The sequence below is a fragment of the Haemaphysalis longicornis genome, unplaced genomic scaffold, assembly GCF_048455015.1.
Source record: "Haemaphysalis longicornis isolate Haplotype H1 unplaced genomic scaffold, Haemaphysalis longicornis Haplotype H1 scaffold_7, whole genome shotgun sequence".
Classification (NCBI taxonomy): Eukaryota; Metazoa; Arthropoda; class Arachnida; order Ixodida; family Ixodidae; genus Haemaphysalis; species Haemaphysalis longicornis.
Window position 1 is genome coordinate 105,173,577 of NW_027526422.1, and position 18,376 is coordinate 105,191,952.

An 18,376-nucleotide genomic window follows, 5' to 3' on the forward strand; every position below is an offset into this window, starting at 1 on the left:
GTTCGCGGCCAAGCGGGCCAGGCATGCGCAATGGCGCTCCCGCTTGCTATCGGAGGGGAGCGGACCGTGAAAAACGTTGTTAAAACTCGCTATTAATAGGTAAAGGATTTCAGTCAGTTCGCATTTACTTACAGATTCCTCACGTTCCCGTAAAGCGCCGGAGTTAAGCGCTCATTATGAAGAGGCATAGCTGTTCGACGAGGGCTGATGCATTTTTAGAAATCATTGCGAGAAAGTTTTAAACAGCGTTTATTTTCCTTTACTACATACATTTTGCTTTATACAAACAATTCCATGAGCTGATATTGCCCCACAAAGCTCGCCATAGGCGCAATGCTGCGCGATGATAGTTCCATGCGCGCAGTCGGGAAACTGCGCGAAGTGCATCAGGCAGACGGTGTATTTCGCGTGTATATTTGATCGAATGTATCGGTTGCCGCCATATGTTACAAAAGACACACCTCTAACATTACATTCAACAAGTGCTTTCGATTCCGTCCAATGTACACTAATGACTGCCTTGGGTTTTCACCACAGAATTTAGCCTGAAGTAAATATAAGCAGCGTTTATGAGATGTATAACAAAGCCTATATGAAAGAAACAAGTGTAGCGAAACGGTTCACTTTATACCAAAATACAGCGGCCAGTACCACGTTCGTCTATTGCACGCGGCTGCACAAGGTTAACTGAAGAACAAGCATGAGGCCGCCCTTTCGTCGCTGGTCAGCCTCTGCTGGCAGCCGAATGACTTGACGAAGCTATCTAGGAGCCGTATGCCTTTGCTGCAAAACTTGGCTCCGTCCTGGTCCCCGCACTGTAAGCGGCAGTAGGCCATGAAGAAGACTTGGTCCGCGGTTCGGGCAGCGTGCACCTTGAGGCCACTGGGGTCGGACGTGGTGCTCCAGGCTCCGTGAAAATAGGCGCCCGCGGTCAGCTCGGCCGCGGGGTTCCCGCACTCGAGCCTCTTCACGAGGGTTGTGAACGTGCTATCGTCCACGAGGGGCCGCCTGTCTTGCGCAGACGTCAGTGTGATTCCCTGCACGGGATTGTACGGTTTGTGAGCACCGCGAACATTTGTTGTACCGCCAGAGCGGCTCTGGTTACCCGGTCACTTGAAATGCCTAAAAGGCTAGAAGCATAGGCACATAACCCCAGTATACGAAAACATTGATGGTGCCCATCAGATGTGCGTATCTTCTTCTTTGAGATTTTCAGCGTTACTTATAGAGATATTGTAGAGCTGCAGAGAGTTCACGACTGTGAACTCCAGGGGACGGCATAGTGCCTCTGTGCGTATTTGCCAGCGGCAAGTAGCCCCGCAAGGTAGGGACCACGTGACCGTTTTCAGCTCAGTCACGCTGCCGTCTTACAACCAAAAGTCTCTCTATGCGGACGAAGTGCGAGATAAAAACATCACTGAAATAGAGAGGTCGGCCAAGCAGGAAGATGTGACTAAATGGTGAAGTTTAATCTTGGACAAGTGGTATGTCACGTTCTAGGAGGCGAGAAAATCTAGTTACGGTTGTGTAACAACAAAACAACTTTATTCCTGTGTGGCTGTCGATGGCTGCGTGTATAAGGGGCGGGTCTTGGTAGCACAAAAGGAAATATATCGAGAATGCTTGAATAAGTCAATGGTGAGTGAGTGACACAGAAGCCGCACGCTTACCGGCACCGCCTTCTAGCACAATGAGGAATTCATAGTTTCGCAGTAACAGGCTTTTAGATTACAGGAGCTACTCACCTTCTGGTGGTGCCAAAATGCCTACGTGGCGACATTCTGTACGCTTGTCACGATACGCCTCATGTGGACCCTTAAAGGGACCCTGCAACACTTGCCATCGACTACTAGTAATGTATTTTGGGATAAAGTCTATTGTCCCAGAAATCTCCTCCCGCAAGAATTATGAAAATCCGTTCCCAATTAACGAAACTACGCGCGATGAGAAATCGCGCACAATCGTTCCCTCTCAACTCGACCGCGGACAACGCGACGAAAGCTGCGCTCTCTTCCGGAGAGGGGGGCGGCTCGCGGCGTTCTGTCCGGCGGCCTTCGATATATCATATGCCGGGTAGTGTTCTCCTTTTCTCCGCAACGCGGAGGGGCCTATTTGCGGTCTGGTGCCACAAAAAAGCAGGCATGAGTGCCTGCTCGCAAGTGCGCGCTCGGGCTGGTAGGGCGTTTTTGAAGCAATAAACGTTGGTTGTCGAGTGGTCCCGTTGAAAGGGAAGTATTGAGCTCACCACTCAAACTCCGCGCGCACTGAAAACACAAAAGAAACGGCAAAACTGTGCCTACAGGTTCAGGCATACAAGAGGTTCGTACACAGCGATGACGACGACGGAAATGGGAGAATCTAGCCGCGAAGTTGACCAGTGACAGCCGATCGGGCAGCCATGGCCTATGTGACGTCCCTTAGGCCATGCCAGGAGTTGCATAATGAGGACAACTGAAGAGAGAGCGATTGGTTTTTCCGCGTTTTTCGCACCGATTTGCGCGCTCACCACTTCACGTGCACGTGTAATATTTGGCTCAGGTATTCCTGGCAGTGTAATCTAAACGTCGCGCAGATTTACTTGCACTGCTCAAAGAGTGTTGCAGGGTCCCTTTAAGCGTAAATCGCACAACGGCGTGCCCGTGAAACGTACTACTGGCCGAAGTGAGTCCTTAAAGTAGAGAACTAGGTAAAACACTACGTATTCTTTTAAAGACGTGTGCGCGTGATATTGGTTCTACAAGGAGCAGTCTCAGGAAAGCTTGCACGACGTTGCGATGCATACTAAGAACTTTTTGTGGGTTTGTGAGACTTGTATGGCGTTTCAGTCATAACTAAAAGTGCGCAATGGTCAAACGTTCCTCCTAGCCAGAAGCACGTAATCCGCGACTTGAGTAAAAAATTGTATGGGATTCGAAGAGGGTTTTTTTTCTTTACAGCAGGGTACTCTTCCCATAACATCGAAAAGAAGAGTTCGAACATTTCATGTGACATGAAAAGCAAAAAGCGTATTGTTTTTCTCAAAATAGCCCCTTTGCAGGTGTTTCTTCTTCTGTTCGTGTTGCAAAGGCAATTAATACGTTTAAAATAAATGATAAAAGATGAGATTAGTCTCTCTCTTCCATACAAAAAACCAGGACATATATGAGCAAGTTGCCAAGTGCTCCATGTTGTTCGACGGCGGTGCTGAGAGCGCCGAGCTAATTCGAAGGTAGCACTGACGAATAGCAAGCAGGTGCTGAACAAACCAACAAAGCCCATGTAATGCCTCCAAAAATGAGTATAAATACAAATTACCACGGACGGTAAGCAAAACACCCAACTACCAGATCTCCCGCGTTGTCAAATCTTTATATAATTTTTCACTTCGGTTGCTAGCTGTAATGCTTACATATATCACTCGAGAACCTGAATAAGTTTCAGAGCATTTGTGCAGTACAGTTTGCATTACTACAAAAAAAAAAAACAGATTACAGCCCGCGTTAGTAAAGTAGCCACTGTATTATTGTTTACTAACTTAATTTTGTGTCCTTTATGTAACTCGAGTTAAAAACATAGTGCCTGATTCTATAATATTACATTCAGTACCTCAGCTGCATTCTTCCGTTTCTTAAAATGCTAACCTGAGTTCCTCCTGCGCTATCCCACTATTCGCTATTTGCGACGTCACGATTAAAATACTAACGTGAGTTCTTCCCACACCATCCCACTATTCACTATATGTGACATCACAACTTGTCCTTCGCAAAAGTGTTTAAAGTAGTATGAACGCTTGACGTTTTTGTGACATAAACCAGTTTCTTCTATCGCGGGCGGTATACTCGTATTTATGACACTAGATAACACACCAATGCCGGCGAATTTTTTTCATGCATTACAACTGCTCAATTTCGATTTTAGAGAATAAATTTTACAGACAGCCAAATGGACCTCCAAGAACCTAAGCTTATTCAGGGTTAATATAAAATTTCTACCCTATCACTTTCTAGCAACCTAAACGCGTCGGTTTAGGGCAGTAAAGATCAGATTCGAGCATTAATGTGGTGCATGAAGCGCTAAATGGCGACCGGGCGGTGCCGCCAGAGGTGACGACAGACGCGGCGAGGGCACATACCGTGTGCTGGCAGCCACAGCCGCTCGAGAGCTGACCTTCTGAACAGGTCGGCCTTGATCCCTTCCACGGAGCCCTGCCAGCTCGGGATCGACTTCTTTCCTTTCATGAGATTCAGACTCATTACCGCCTCTCGTACACTGTCAACTCCCCCTGCACGCCCGGCGTTCTCTTATGCCGCATGATGCCTATGGCGCTTAGTGCAGACGTACACCCTTCCGTGTATCTCCTTCCTGCACCGCATGTGCCCCTTTCTGTACTCCTCCCCCACTGCCTCGCTTGTGAGGCGGCCGAAACCATTGATCACCTGCTCTGTTGATGCTCCCACAACCCATTCCCCCATAACGACTACGTGAGCACTGAGCGAGGGCATTGGACAGTCGGATTTGGCGGTGAAACAAGCCACCGTCGCTCGGACGGCCTAACTCACCTGCCACCTTCGTCCTTTGATCCCACCCCTCACCTGATTTAGCCCTTCGGGCAATAAAGGTTTGCAGCCTCCCTCACTTCCTCTTTCCCTCCCCTCTCTCTCTCTGGCTGACCTCTCGGTATGCGTTTTAGGGAATAAAGGGCGCCCCGTACATAACAGCGTCGTTTTAGTGTGACAATGGTGCCCAATCCGCTGGAAGCATTACCGACATTTCGCAGATACCCGAAGTCGTCATGGCCAGTTCGAAGCAGTGACAAAGTGAAAGAAATACCGAGTGACGAGAATGGTAGCTCGGGTGACATGAGTATAGGGAGGAGGGTAGAGGGGAAATGGCAAGTGCAGTGAAGGGCGGAAGGGAGTTCTGTTTGTCAGCGTAACGGTGGAGCAGTGGAGAAATTGTCGCCCATCAATTTCTCAGGAAAAACCATCCAGCCTATTGATAAAGTTCCCATTTGCGAACACCTTATCACACCCCAAATCCCGGGCGCATGCGGGACTTACCCTGGCATCGAAAGCCTGGACGACGGCGTTGGCAAAAGCAGCTCCCAGGCCGGCGTAGTCTAACGATTGTGTGGCGTCGGGCGGGTACAGGGGTTTCTGCAGAGCTTGCAGGGACACCGAGACGCTGTTCGACCAGTAGTCGTACTGCACCAGAGGACCCCACTGAGCACGAGTGTGCCGGTACAGGAGCTCACCGATGTCTGTTCCTAGCAGAGACCGAGCGGCCACCCTGGCTTTAAGCCAGTAGTCGATGTAGAGGCTCTCTTGCTTGGGAAACGAAGCGTAGGCACGGTCAAGAAGGACATCGTCCACGTCGTCTGGCCATAGTGTCACCTGCAAGAAATATCTTGATGCAGTTTGGGTGTATTCATGGACCTACCAAAAGATTGTAGCTCGACAATTTACTAATTTTATATTTTTTGTAGCAGATACGGATTGTTAGATACCGGCACTTACCACGATGGCTCCATCTCCATTAGATAATTTTCTATCGTTTTTCTTTATTCACTGAAACCGACCGTCAAAATTGGTTCGAAACTGTGTGCGTCAAAATGTATCCTTCAAGACTTGGCTCCCAAATCCTGCTGTCATGTACAAAAACAACCTTTTTTTGGAGACAGCTGAAGGCACTAGCATTTGGTTTTGCAGCAAAATATGAGCAGTGCTGTTGTTGGGTAGTTGACGGGAAGAGGGGAGGGTGCTCAGGGGTAAAGTCGCACACCCCAATTATGTGGCGGAGTGTTTCTACTTCTGAGAAAAATTTACATTCAGCGTCCTAGCGATTCGGATGCATTGAGTGAAGACGCGTGAGATGGTATGAGCCGTAGGGTAGTTGTTCCGTGGAAAGTTCAGGGTGCGGCGAAGATAGGGTCTGTCTCTGAAAGTGATAATGCTGGGTTATGTCCCTGAACGGTACAAGCGGGTGACTGTTCTTGCGCAGCTACATAGCATGGGCGGGGGGGGGGGGGTAATAGCGCAGGCCTGTTGGTGGGCGTATTCGTTGCCCTCCATGGAAGCGTGAGCAGGCGTCTAGATGAGCGCTGAATGGAACCGGTAGGGCAGTGTTTTTTTTGCCCACGCAGTGCAGCTCGGCACACCCACCCCGACTAGTAATTCTGCTAGGCTTGTTGGGAATCGGTGACTACCTTCCGAACCCATGGTTGAGCGAGAGCCAAGGCGATGGCTGCCTCTTCTGCTGCCGGCGTGTCTTGGGCCTTGAGTGAGGCAGACGCAAGCAGGTTGGTTGTAATGGTAGATGTAATGATGGTGCACTGGTGCCCTCGATGTTGGGAGGCGTCTGTGTAGATAACTGTATCATCCCCGCCGAGGGTGGTGCTGAGAGCTCGAGCGCGTGCTTGTCGGCGACCCTCGTGGTGTGAGGGGTTCATATTTCTAGTTAAAGGGGGGATCATCTTAGTTCTTGTCGCCAACAGTCCGGGAGCACATCAGGCAGAGTGACATTCTGTGCTGCCCAGCCAATCTGTTGAAAGATTCGGTGACGCACTGCAGTTCTGACCAATCTGAGCTTCCGGTTAGACAGATGGCCCTCTATCAGCTCTTCCACCGTGTTGTAGAGCCCCATTCTAAGCAGCCTCTACGTGGACGCACTCCAGCGAGGACCAATGGCCCCCTTAACTGCATTTATAATCATTATATGAAGCATCTTTGTTTCCCTTGCCGAGAAGAAGATAGGGGTTGACGTATGTGATTCTCTAGAAGACAAAAGCTTGAACTAATCGAAGGGTATTGGCTTCCTTAAGGCCTTGCTTCCTGGTGGCAACTCGCCTGATCATGTGTATGATTTGATTGATGCAGTGTTTGAGGCGCTGCAAGAATTGTCACTCTTGGTGTTGGGCTGGAGATGTAGGCCCAGGATCTTGATGATGGGGCCCGGAGTGATGGCCTGGGCATCAAGGAGTATTTGAGTGACCCCTTGATGTCGTTTAGCGTGAGGGCGGAAGACCAGGAGCTCTGATTTTCGAGGTGAAGACTGGAGGCCACAGGCTTTAGCATATGGCGTACTAGAAGTGAGATTGCATACGTTGGTGTTAGCTTCCTTTAATTTTTGAGAAGTCCTAGCGGATGATCAAGGTGCGCACACCGCTGCTACACATGCCGTGGGTGGAGCGCACAGCGGTGCGAGAGGTAGCGAAACGCTATCATGTGGCATTCAGCGAGAACGCAGGGGGTAAACTCGCAGATGTACTTGGTGAGTGCACCGCCTGTCTTGCCGGTTTCCAGGTGGGCTCGTAGCTCAATCGGCAAGACAACCGGCTTACTTTCCGTTAGCGTATTAGTTCAGGTTCGATTCCTGTCGGTGCCAGTAGCTTCCTTTATTTGTTCACGGGAGTTTTCTGATGACACCAACAGTCGCGAAAGAACACTTGGGGGGGGGGGGGGGGGAGAGGTAAAAAGCTTTGCTTGAAAAAGAGTTCTCCGTCTATTTGCCAATTTTCCCGGGCACTAGGCCGACTTGAGAATGGATACACTGTTTGTTCAGTACGATATGCTTAAGGCTGACCGAATTTATTATATTGATATTTTACAAGTTATACACAATAAACATATTCATAGCAAACATAATGGCAATAGCAGTACATACTCTTTTAGGTGTGCCAAAATACATACACCGAAATTGCGAACTACTGCAGGCAGACGTTTCTGTTTCAATCCACCAACATGCTCAAAAAAGTTGGAGACCACGTTGATTTAAAATGGAGTGGAAACACATTTAAAACACAGTCGAAAGAATACCTCTTAAATCAAAATATCCGCTTCAATGGCTAGAACTGTGGATGTTGTTTAGACTTGTTTAATGCGCAGGTTTTGTAGTTGTGTCTATCTTTAAAACTAAATCATAGTTTTACCCTGATTGTCCACTTGTACTGTTTTACTTTACTATTTTGTACTTGCATTTTACTGCACTTTTCATATATTGTTCTTTAATTTCTTCTGCTCTACACGTTGCTTGTACTTTTAGAACTCAACCATTAGAATTTCCAGCTTGTTTGATTTTGATTTGTCACTGTACTGTACCAAAGGGGGCTGGCGTTTCTGTCAGGCTTTGTAGCCTTTAGTCCCAGCCTGCCTCCTCGTACTTCTGAGGAAATAAAATCTTTGAAAAAAAGAAAAACGGCTGGTGCTTTGTGTCGATTAGAGACATATAAACAATGTCAAGACGAAGGACGTTTAACCGCTTTATAGTAATCAGCCCACCCTCGAATGCCTTAACGGCGCGTCAAATTTCTGGCCCCTTGACTTACGATATAGATATTTGCAAATTGCTGTTGATGCCAAGGACCGCTGAAGACCGGTTTTTTCACAACCGCCGGGCTGTGCCAATTTAGGTCCATGCTATGAAGTTAACAAAGGCTTGTTAATTCTATAAGCTAACAAGCCTTTAACGAAAACACTCATGGCGGATGGTTTGGAAGGCGCATCCTTTGACAACTACGTCAATGTGGACACAAGTGCTGTGGTATGTGATGCGCTGACATGAAGTTTGCTTTTTTCCAATGTCCCTCCTACTAGTCCAAGTATGCAGCGCACGCTAAATTGCAATTAAAGGTTCGTGCTGTTTGGTCTTTCGATGCACCAGCTACAATCGGAAGAATTACGGAAACCGTTTGCACGGTGTTGCCACGGTCAAACGGGTTGTGAAATTGTCACGAAATTCCCTCGTATTCAACCGCCGTTCTCAAACATATTTGATATAATATCGTTCAACTCACATTTCTCTTTACATAAATCGCAAATTAAAACTGCGGAAGGTATATCAGAACAGAGCCTCATTATATGTACCCTTACTTTTCAGGATAAGCCAGTTTACTTCCAATTACAAACCATTCTGTACTTTAAATCGGCAGGCGGCACTATAACAACCAACATTTTGGTCATCAATTTTCCAGCTTTGAACAGCTACCAACCGTAGCTCGACTGTGTCGAAATGACATGTAACCATATATTTCCTTTTTTCTTAATCTGCCGCCCCTGCGAAGCAATCAGTCGCAGCTGCAATTACACAGCATTTCACAGCGGACTTTATAGAGTGACTTACCCTTATCCCGGCCATCTTGTTGGCAATACGGTCTTTGCTTGGAACGTCCATCCACGAGCATCTCTTCACCAGCTGGATGGCTTTCTGTATTACAGCATTGAACATGTCCCCTACTTCTTTCCGACGTTCTGTGCTCCAGTTAAACGAGGCTACCTCACTCGTCAAGGCCAAGCTGTAGCAGGGCTGTACCGTTCTCGCACACACGATTGCGTCACGGGCCTCCGAGTGTTTGGAACTGTCTCGCTGAATGCCTGCGAGATCAGAGAACAGCCGAGCCAGCCACCAGCCAATCAGGTCCAGGAGTTCCTTCGCGCTGAATTGCTTGAGCAGGTTTCCGAACGAGACAACATGTTCTATGCTGTCCACAAGGACCTCAGTTGACCCACGGATTACCACGGCTCCCTTTAGGTGCTTCTTCAAAATGGCGATCCACAGTGAAGAAGGTACCGCCGGAGTCCACTCGGCAAGTCCTGCCACGTCCACGACGTCCAGGCTCCTTGCGTGGTTGCTGACCGACAAGTTCGTCTCCAGGAAGTGCAGCACGCGTGCCTCGACGGTGGCCAGGTGCTGCGCCCTCGTCTTGTTCAGCTGCAGGCCCGAGCCCATCTTGCTGGCGTAGTGCCTCAGCTCTGCCACGGTCTGCAACTGGTCCGCGTGTGTGGCTCCTCGGAATGACGCCCAAACGACGGGCGCTTCCTTCAGCTCCAGACGGGTCCTTCCGTTCCTACGAACGACCAGGGCGAAGAACAGGTCGACGAGCCAGTTCACGCTTAGGTCGACAAGGACGTCGAGAGGGTGTGTGGTGTCCCGCGGCTCGTCGGGCCAAGCAACTCCGCGGTCACGAAGAAACGCGCGGAATGAGTGGACGCTGGGTCGACTTTCCACTCCAGTGGATAGCAGCGTGAGGCAGGACTCAAACATCTGGCTCGCCTTCTTTGTTGCACGGAAGCGGTGGCTTGGAGAACGCAGTAGCTTCGCTGTTTCCGACAGTGCGTCATCCCAGGCTAATTTGTGAACCTCCACAGCGACCGGGTGGTCATGCGTCCAGCGGCCGCACATGAAAGTGCCGAAGTCGTCGCACGGTTCAGCTGATAGTTCCATTGTCCCGCGGAGGAATTCAGTGTAATAGTCGCATTCCCGCGTGGTGCAGACGCCTTCAGTCCTCGAGTGCTCGTTAGTTTTTGACTTCCAGAAAGGGAACGCAATTAGGAAAATGACGCACACCACGATGGAGAGAAGAATGCAGCACACGGTGGTTGTCTGCTGCAGCTGCCTGTTCTTCAACGACAGCAGGTTTGACAAGTTTGACTCACTCAAGTCTCTTGCAGCTCGGCTGTCTCGTTGATTCTGCGCAAGAACCAAACATGAATATCTTTAAGTTCACACAACGGCTATCCTACGGTGGGAAAGACACTTTCTCCGAACGTCCGAACGAGTGGCACATTCTGAAGTTCTTTTGCCTTAAGAACCTGACCGATAAGACAACACTGCACAAGCAGATGGATAGGCCTCAGTTCGCTGACGTTTGCTGCGTGCATGCTTGTGTACTCTGCTAGGCTGTATTATGGACTGCAGATGCTCCATGCGATTGAATTGCATTCAATTTTCACGTTTCAGTCCATTCTTTATCCACTGCAGATAAGTTTGTTCTCAGACATACTCTGCAGGATGATCTTTGATACCTTTATGAGAGAATACATACCTGAACCGTATGGCTTACCGAGGAAGTAGATGAGTAAGGAGGAGCGCGAGGAGGTGTTCCTTACTCCCCATCGTAATTTATGGCTGCTTCTCTCGTAGCTCCTCTAATGCCTGCGGCCTAAAATCTACGGTTCTTTGTTTATTTGTAGAGACCGACGTTTGCACGCACAGCAACATGAAGTTCCGTTGAGTTTGTCCCAGAAAATGTCCTCTCGATCACGCCCAACTAGGTCTTAACCTCGAAAATTACTTGGCAAAGGGAAGCTCCAGGAAAGATGTGGAGCTGATCAGCAGATAAGCGAATCGTTTCGCTTATCAGAGTTGATCAGCAGATGAAATAACCTTAGCGGATCGTCTCACAGTTGTCAAATTCCGTTTCTGATTCTACGAAATATTTCTTGAAACGCAAAATTAATTCGTGCGTGCATGAAGATAATGATTAAGGTGTAACTACAGGGATCGCAATAATAGACGCCGCTGCGTCAGCGTAGGCGAAGCACCACGCTGACAGCACTGACAAATACACCTTTAAAGGGGCAATGAAGACAAATAGCTAGTTTGATTCATACGAACGATTGCCTCGTTAGAACAATACTGACACCTCCTTTAACACAAAATTATCAATTAGGCTATATAATTAAAAAAAAGAGACTGGGCATATGACACACAAGCTCATTTACCGCACTAGAAATATTGAGATATTATTGGTGACTGTCCGATTGGCTCATGCCGGCGACAGAAAACACACGTTAGACCGGGATTATGAGCTCGCAGAACAAGGTATTTACGCTTAAATCCAATGCATACTCTTTTTATAGCAGTAAGTATGGTGGGGTAAAGAGTGGAAGTTAGAAACGCACACGTACATATAGAAGCACAAGTGGGTGCAGGGTGCACTATGCTTGTCGTAGCTGCACATCTGTCCGGCATTTTGGGGTTGCCTCAAACGACGCCGGCCGATTGGGGTAAACGACTTTTATTAGGTGGATCCGTTTGTCGAGCATACCAAATGCTTTACAAAACAATTACTATCAACCGTAAAAAAAAGAGAGGCCAGGTGCAAATCCGGCCAAAAATAAAGCGAGTGTGGATAGCGGGCCTGAGCAGTATTTTTCCGAAACGAAGCAACAAAAGACGTTTCATTGTCCGCTGGATATATTCCACATACTTTACATTTGTTTCAAATAACTGCGCTGGATGCATCATTGCTGACGCCACGATACACGATTTAGCGGGAGAATTGAAAGTTTGGCTTGAGTTGTGAAATTTCTTGTTGAATAAGTCATCGTTTCCTGCCGGACAAGCGCCGGGGGCACTATAAAACACCTAGGGTTTGGAATAAAACAAACTGGTATTTTGTGTTCATGAACCCCGTAACAACAACCTGCGCTTGAATGTTTCTTTGCGCAAATTTGACGAAAAAAAGAGTTTATGCTCGTGAAATCACCTTGGCGAAATCCTAACCCTCGTACGAGCAGAGCACACTCAGTAGCATTGTTCAAAGTAGCTATGCAACAAATGATATTTTCACCTGGTGGAGAGTCGTCGAAACAAGTTAAGAGCGTTCTGTGACCAAAGAGGTGGACCTGTCCTCTGGAACTAGCGCCTCTCCAGTGACTGTAACGGCGCACTGCCGGGTGCGCCGTTCCAGTAAAATTTATTCCAGGGCGAGGATAAAGTTTGCCATAGTATGCAGTTTAGGGGCGGGTGGTGACCCCTAGGCGCAGCCCAGAGGTGACTCCGCCATCGCGTTCCACCAGGGAATTTGAGACCCGGTGGTCAGAGCTGCCCATTGCCACCTCACACTGATCAATAGAGGGTATAAGGGGTAAGAAATTTTGGGGGCACGCCCACAAAGTGTGGCAGATGGGGGGTGTTCGCTTGGGGTTGCACTACTGCACCACCGAAAAGTACCACCCTCGGCATCACGTGTATAAAAAATAACACTAAGTTCTTTAATGCAAAAAAGATGTTATAGCCTGCAAACTATATGTGCATTCATGATGGTTTTGCAGTTAGCAAAACATTTAAAACTTGAAATTAGTATTTCTAGTCCCAAAAATAGCGTGAAATGCATACTTGTCTGTAGATGTATCATTCCTATCGCAACTGGCACAGACAAAAATTTTTCGTGATGAATTAGTGACCACTTTGACTTCCTAATGCAATATTTGCTGCATTTTGGCTGATCCAACGCCACCTGAACCCCTTAGACATCTCCAAAAATGTGACGGCATAACCACAGTTGCTATACGCGCGGGTATAATCACTTGTGCGACTTTTGCTTCACTCGCTGGGCGGTCAAAAGTCACCCTTGCTCGTGGTAATAGATACATCCACACAAAGTTCGGCCGTCGTCTTCGCGAAGTACGAAAAATAACGAAACAGCTGCTCTCCTTAACCGTAAACTACATTCTTTTTCAATCGCAAAATAAAGTATTTACTTTTGTAGAGTGTTAGATTCAGTTACGGGAAGTAGCACGTTATCAACTGCCCATGTATTTGGCAAAAATAGCAGTCAGTGGCAGATAAATAACATTTTTCGCGTTTTAGTGCTCCATGTACCTGTGAAAGGTCACATACATTTTCGGACCAATTTTGCAATTCTACCCTCGGTGTGCAGCGAGGTGAATGTTAGCTGGCGGATAGTCACAAAACTGTTTGCAAGTAAATATAGTAAAAACAGTTTGCGACTGATCGCCCCACGTGCGTGGTTTGTCCCCTTCAAAACAGCGAGCTGATTGCCAAGGCCCCGGATAACAAAATGTCTCTTCGATAACGTGTACGAGGAAGTAGCTTTGTAAATGTGGACCTGTTTTTTTACTCGCAATTGTAAGGATTGCCATTATGGCAGGTATTCTGATGCAAACGTGTCTGTCCGACGGTATACTTTATCTCTGTGGATGGCACTGCTATGACGGAATAGCACCTAGCTCCCCTAGGCTGGTCAAGCATTAGCGGGGGTTTTCATGCGGAAATAACAGAGCGAAACGTCACGCATTAGAAGGATGGTGTGAGCGAGCGATGCTACTGGCGCGCCTGCTTCCGTTCCATCACGTTCGTCACGTCCGGCCACCCGTAATGGTCGTCTTTTTTTCTCAGTTTCGGTCGCAAGAGGCGAATCGTCACGAGCCGTTTGCGTCACGTGCGATCCCGTATGAAGCGCAGTGGTTGCATTTCGCAGTCTTTTTATGTGTATTGTTAGATGACATTATTTTTACGTTGTCGAAAATTTGAGTGCAGTTGGTCTTTACGAGGCTTCCACGCTTGGCACGGCTCAGATGACTTGTACCAAATATCAACGTCCGTATCCAAAGCAACCATTACGGGGGGGGGGGGGGGGGAGGGGGGGCAGTATGGTAGGATATCCAAGTGCACGGACAAATGGCAAGCGCTGAGCGCGTCAACCCCTCCTATTTTGGTCCGGACACATCCACATTACCATCTCCGACTACGTCCACCACAGAGGTAGTAGCATCGCAACTCAAGGGACGAGGCTACGCCAAGGGCGCCTAGGCACCTCTCATCGGTTGTGAATACCCATTGCGCGCCTTAGACGCTTTGCATCTGTTTTTATAGTTTTCGAATCGCTTCGTCCTTTTGCACGAGCGACTTTGCCATCCGCTTCGGCCTTGAGGCTTAAGGCGGAAAGCGCTTCAAGTTAGATTGAAAGAACAAGTACAATCAAAGCAACAACATATGACGGTAGCGCCATTAAAGTCTGGTTTGTTTACAACTATTTCGCTCACATATGTACGTTGTTTGCAAGAAAACACACACAAAAAACAAAACTTAAAACACGTTTGCGTCACCGTACTAAGTTCCGTGAACCGCGAGCGCAGACATTTCAATTTAAATTTCGGACACATCTAAATAGATGTAGTTACGTCCACAAGGCATTCAACCTCGCTTTCCAAAAATGGACAGTCGTTCGTTAACGTAGCTTCCTTCTTTTCTTTTGACTCTCCTCGTTCCCTTGTTCTAAGTTTAGGCGCTTTCCCGCTTACAGGGGCAGACAACCGATTTTTGCTGAGTCCTTGTCCTCTATCTTAAGAAAGCTAGCGTTTTGCAAGGTGGAGTAATCACAAAAAAAACTACTAAATAAATTGGCGGAAGTAATTGCATGTCGGCACTACGCTTTCTGAAATATGAAAGGCGGTGTCATAAAGTGTCTAAACCTGACCCTACAACATGCATGCAAACAACGCCGTCTGTTTCAATGCGTGTTCCAAAAATGGCGTAAAGGAATAGGAAAGCTGCATTTTATCAGTGTTTTAGCTGGAGACGAGGTCTTAAACGCCTCTTTTTATCTCTCGTGCTGTTAAAAGTACGTCGCCGCGAGGCTCGCTGGCATGGTTGCAAGCATTAGTTTTAGCAGTATACTTAAGGCAGCATACGTAAGATCTACAAATTCCGCTTGCAAACGTTCTAGACCCCTGCCAGGGAAACCGTTTTGGTTCAAGGGGCTTCAAGTGTGTGATGCACTTTAAGTTGGGATAAAGAAAATATGCACCACAAAACTCGATTGTCTGTCTACAAGCTATACACAATCAACTACTCCTCACTGGCGCTCTGTCCGCCTTATGCTTTTGAATGGCTTCGATCACGGGCGAACGCAAAAGTGGCTGAATAGGCCGCACCCCTTCCTGAAATATTTAGGTTTAAGATGGAAATACTGAGTCTGGAAATTAAGAGGGTTCTGAAGACGAGGACATCGAAAGGGAAGACAAGGCCACTATAACTTTGGCTACCCATAGCAATTTTTGCGTTTCACGCTACTCTCTAGGTTTCACATTTTCGGTGTCTGCTCTCACCTCGACGATGATCAACCATATTGTAATGCCCAAGAAGACAAACAAAGATGACCAAAATAATCAGAGCATTATGTGCAGTACGTCCAATGCATCCGGAAGTTTCTTATTAAAGCGAAGCCGTCAGCCTGCCACTGGTGTCGTCTGTAGTCCACCCAAAACGCACTGCAGGAACGCCAACTTTCTCTGGCGATGACGATGGCGAATTAAAACGATAAAATTAAAATAAAACCTGGGCCCTCGCGTTAAGAACCCGACGCCATTTTGGTGGTGCATGGACGTGGAAAATTATACAGAAAATGCACTGCTCCATCTAACGACAACGGTTCAACGCTGGGAAAAAGCCATGGAATACCCGTATCGGCTCTTACCATACACATAATGTAGAATCGCGTCACCACAATACTTATCATCATTAATAAACAGGGTCCGCTCGCTAATGGGATTGGCTTGTTTAGTGTTACTTTTTTTGGAAAGCTTCGCGTTCCCAATCGTCGTTTCCACAGGGGGGTAGTTGTGCTCGTGTCATTTTCTCTGTTCTTTTTTCGCGCCGAGCCCCCCTCAAAACGAAGTCCTGCTAGTGCCACTGGTCCCCTCCATTTTGCGCAGCTGCTGATTTGCTTTCGCCCTTGCCAAGTTAAACCACATCGTATGTAACGCATCGAGCGGCATAGACACTTGTAGCGTAGGAGATATTGATGCCACGACATCGGAAGAATGTATGAAACCTAGCCCAATACAGATCCGCTGTGAAACCGGAACGCTGCTAACCTGCATGCGACGGAGGAGGTTGAGATGCCGTGCTTCCCGGTCACGCTGCGCTGTATCATTGTGTTCCCGTTCTTGACCAGGAGAGCTCTGCAAATTTGAGGACATTGCGGGGTTAGCGTTCTTGAGTAATACGAGAACGCTAATTGCGGGGTCAGCGTCTCATGGGTTCATTCGCTGATAATTCAGCTTGGTGTAAAAACAGCAGGTACGAAGATTCGCTAAGTCCTCTGCAAAACACTGGCATAGAATGTTGGAGAAAGACGTGCATAACTCGTTTTAAATTCTATCGACGCCTTGTAATCCAAGCGTTAAGAATAGTTGCATGTACTCCGCTGTGGTATCATTATAGACCTATTCGATAATAATTAACAATCGTTAACGATCTTCCATTAAACTATTAGTAATTATTCACAGAGTCACTCACAACGGCATGTTTTCTCTTAGGCGATCACCCTTGCTGCCATGCCTTTAAAATTTCCCCAATCACTCCGTCATTACGATTTCACGAACGTATGAACCTTCCCATTAAAAGTAAAATGGACTTCTTAAGATCCCACAGTGTGCATGTACCGTGGCGACAGTCGTTATGTAATGCTGCTCAGTAGCAACCACAAACCTTCTAGAGATCGGGTTTGCGCAGTAATATCGCACATATAACCTCAAAAGCTACGCCAGTGCCCTGCGATATGCCACACCATAAAGGAAAGCGGTCTTCCCGGCTTGTATCTTTCCCCATTAACATGCGTCCACCCCGGGTTCGTGAGCGGATCATCCGAAAAATAAAAAAAAATCATGGATACCCAAAGCAAGCGGTTCTGACCTCGGTTGGCGAAGGCGCTCTGGCCGTGACTAGGACGCTGCTACGGCCTGTGTAGCCTCGTCGGCTGCTGGATGGCATTGGGCTGACTGCTGGTCTGGACGGCTTGTTCCGGGGTCGAGTATCCAGTGACGATGATCCACTTTTACGACCGCGTTTCCCCTGTCTCGGGAGCTCTGCTTTCGAAGGCGAGGATGGCGCTCTGCTTTTCGCTGGTGCTTCGGCGGCCGCGTTCGGCTGACTCATCTGCGTAAGGGGCCAAGACCGGCTCGCTTGTAGGGCTGCGATTCCTGACTGATGAAGACGATGACGTGCTCGATGAAAGTGGCTCGTAACGACAGGGAGATTGGCCAGTCCATGAGCGGACTATGGCAGATTCACGCATGCTGGTGACAAAACCTGGACATTAAGAAATACGACAAAAGCAGTTGTATCTTTACGGGATGCACCAACTAAAACTGGCACGTTATTGTTCGAAGGCTTTGACGCACACCGACAGAATAATTAAACATTCCCCATAACGTACGTTAATCGTGCTCGTAGCGCCTCTAAAGACAGTGGCCGCCGAAAGAGAGAGTTTAACAATGCACCTGCTGATGTGTCCTCAATTTTGGATGCAGCAATAAATAGCTGGCTTGAATATAGGGTACGCCTGCATTAGTCAAGGCTGATCTTGCGTCTCTTATTACTTTCCGCCGGAACACGTAAAATATTTAAATGGCTTATTGCCTGGCATAGTCCGAAGCTTTGTCATAAAATTACGACGTTAAAACATCAGGAAGAGCAGAGCCTTGCACAGGGCAGGCGGTGTTGTGTTTCTTTTCCATTTTCGATCCAGGTATCTACCCAAAGTTGAATTTGTGAAAGGAATAGATATTTTAAATAAACGCACTTATTTTTAGACTTTCGTATTACTTTTGTAGACTTTGTAGACTTTTGTGTTTTGTATTGATTGTACTTTGTATTCATGGGCCATGTCACCCGAATCAGACGTAAGCCACTGCCGCATTCTAACCTGGTACGGGTAAGGATGTGCAAATAATCATAATGGTCATGCGAAAGCATTTGGCAAATATCACACAGCACCAACCATGGAATGTCCTTTATTTCTACTCAACGGGAGCGATTCCAGATATACGTCGCGTTCTGCGGTGTACAAGCCTGGCTGCGTGCGTTCACG

The 18,376-nt window shown here is 47.7% G+C and overlaps 1 protein-coding gene across 1 annotated transcript; it reads right to left on the reverse strand.

Moving 5' to 3' along the window:
* Positions 1–683: 683 nt before the first annotated feature.
* On the reverse strand, positions 684–17,324 carry LOC144146461 (neprilysin-like). Its single transcript, XM_077678413.1, has 5 exons — positions 17,200–17,324; positions 16,380–16,466; positions 9,097–10,443; positions 5,040–5,372; positions 684–1,037 (listed from the first exon to the last, which is right to left on the reverse strand). Exons 1-5 carry the CDS (start codon positions 17,275–17,277, stop codon positions 684–686), a joined length of 2,199 nt encoding a protein of 732 aa, XP_077534539.1. The 5' UTR covers positions 17,278–17,324.
* Between the last annotated feature and the right edge of the window lie 1,052 nt (positions 17,325–18,376).

What these genes read in the sequence shown, in the direction of transcription:
- LOC144146461 (XM_077678413.1), bottom strand. Translation starts at nt 17,277, where the DNA reads ATGCCATCCAGCAGCCGACGAGGCTACACAGGCCGTAGCAGCGTCCTA. An exon ending in ACCTCCTCCGTCGCATGCAG is followed by an intron (nt 10,444 to 16,379) that starts GTTAGCAGCGTT and finishes GTTCTTGCGCAG; the next exon opens with AATCAACGAGACAGCCGAGC. An exon ending in TCCAGGCTTTCGATGCCAGG is followed by an intron (nt 1,038 to 5,039) that starts GTAAGTCCCGCA and finishes AATCCCGTGCAG; the next exon opens with GGAATCACACTGACGTCTGC.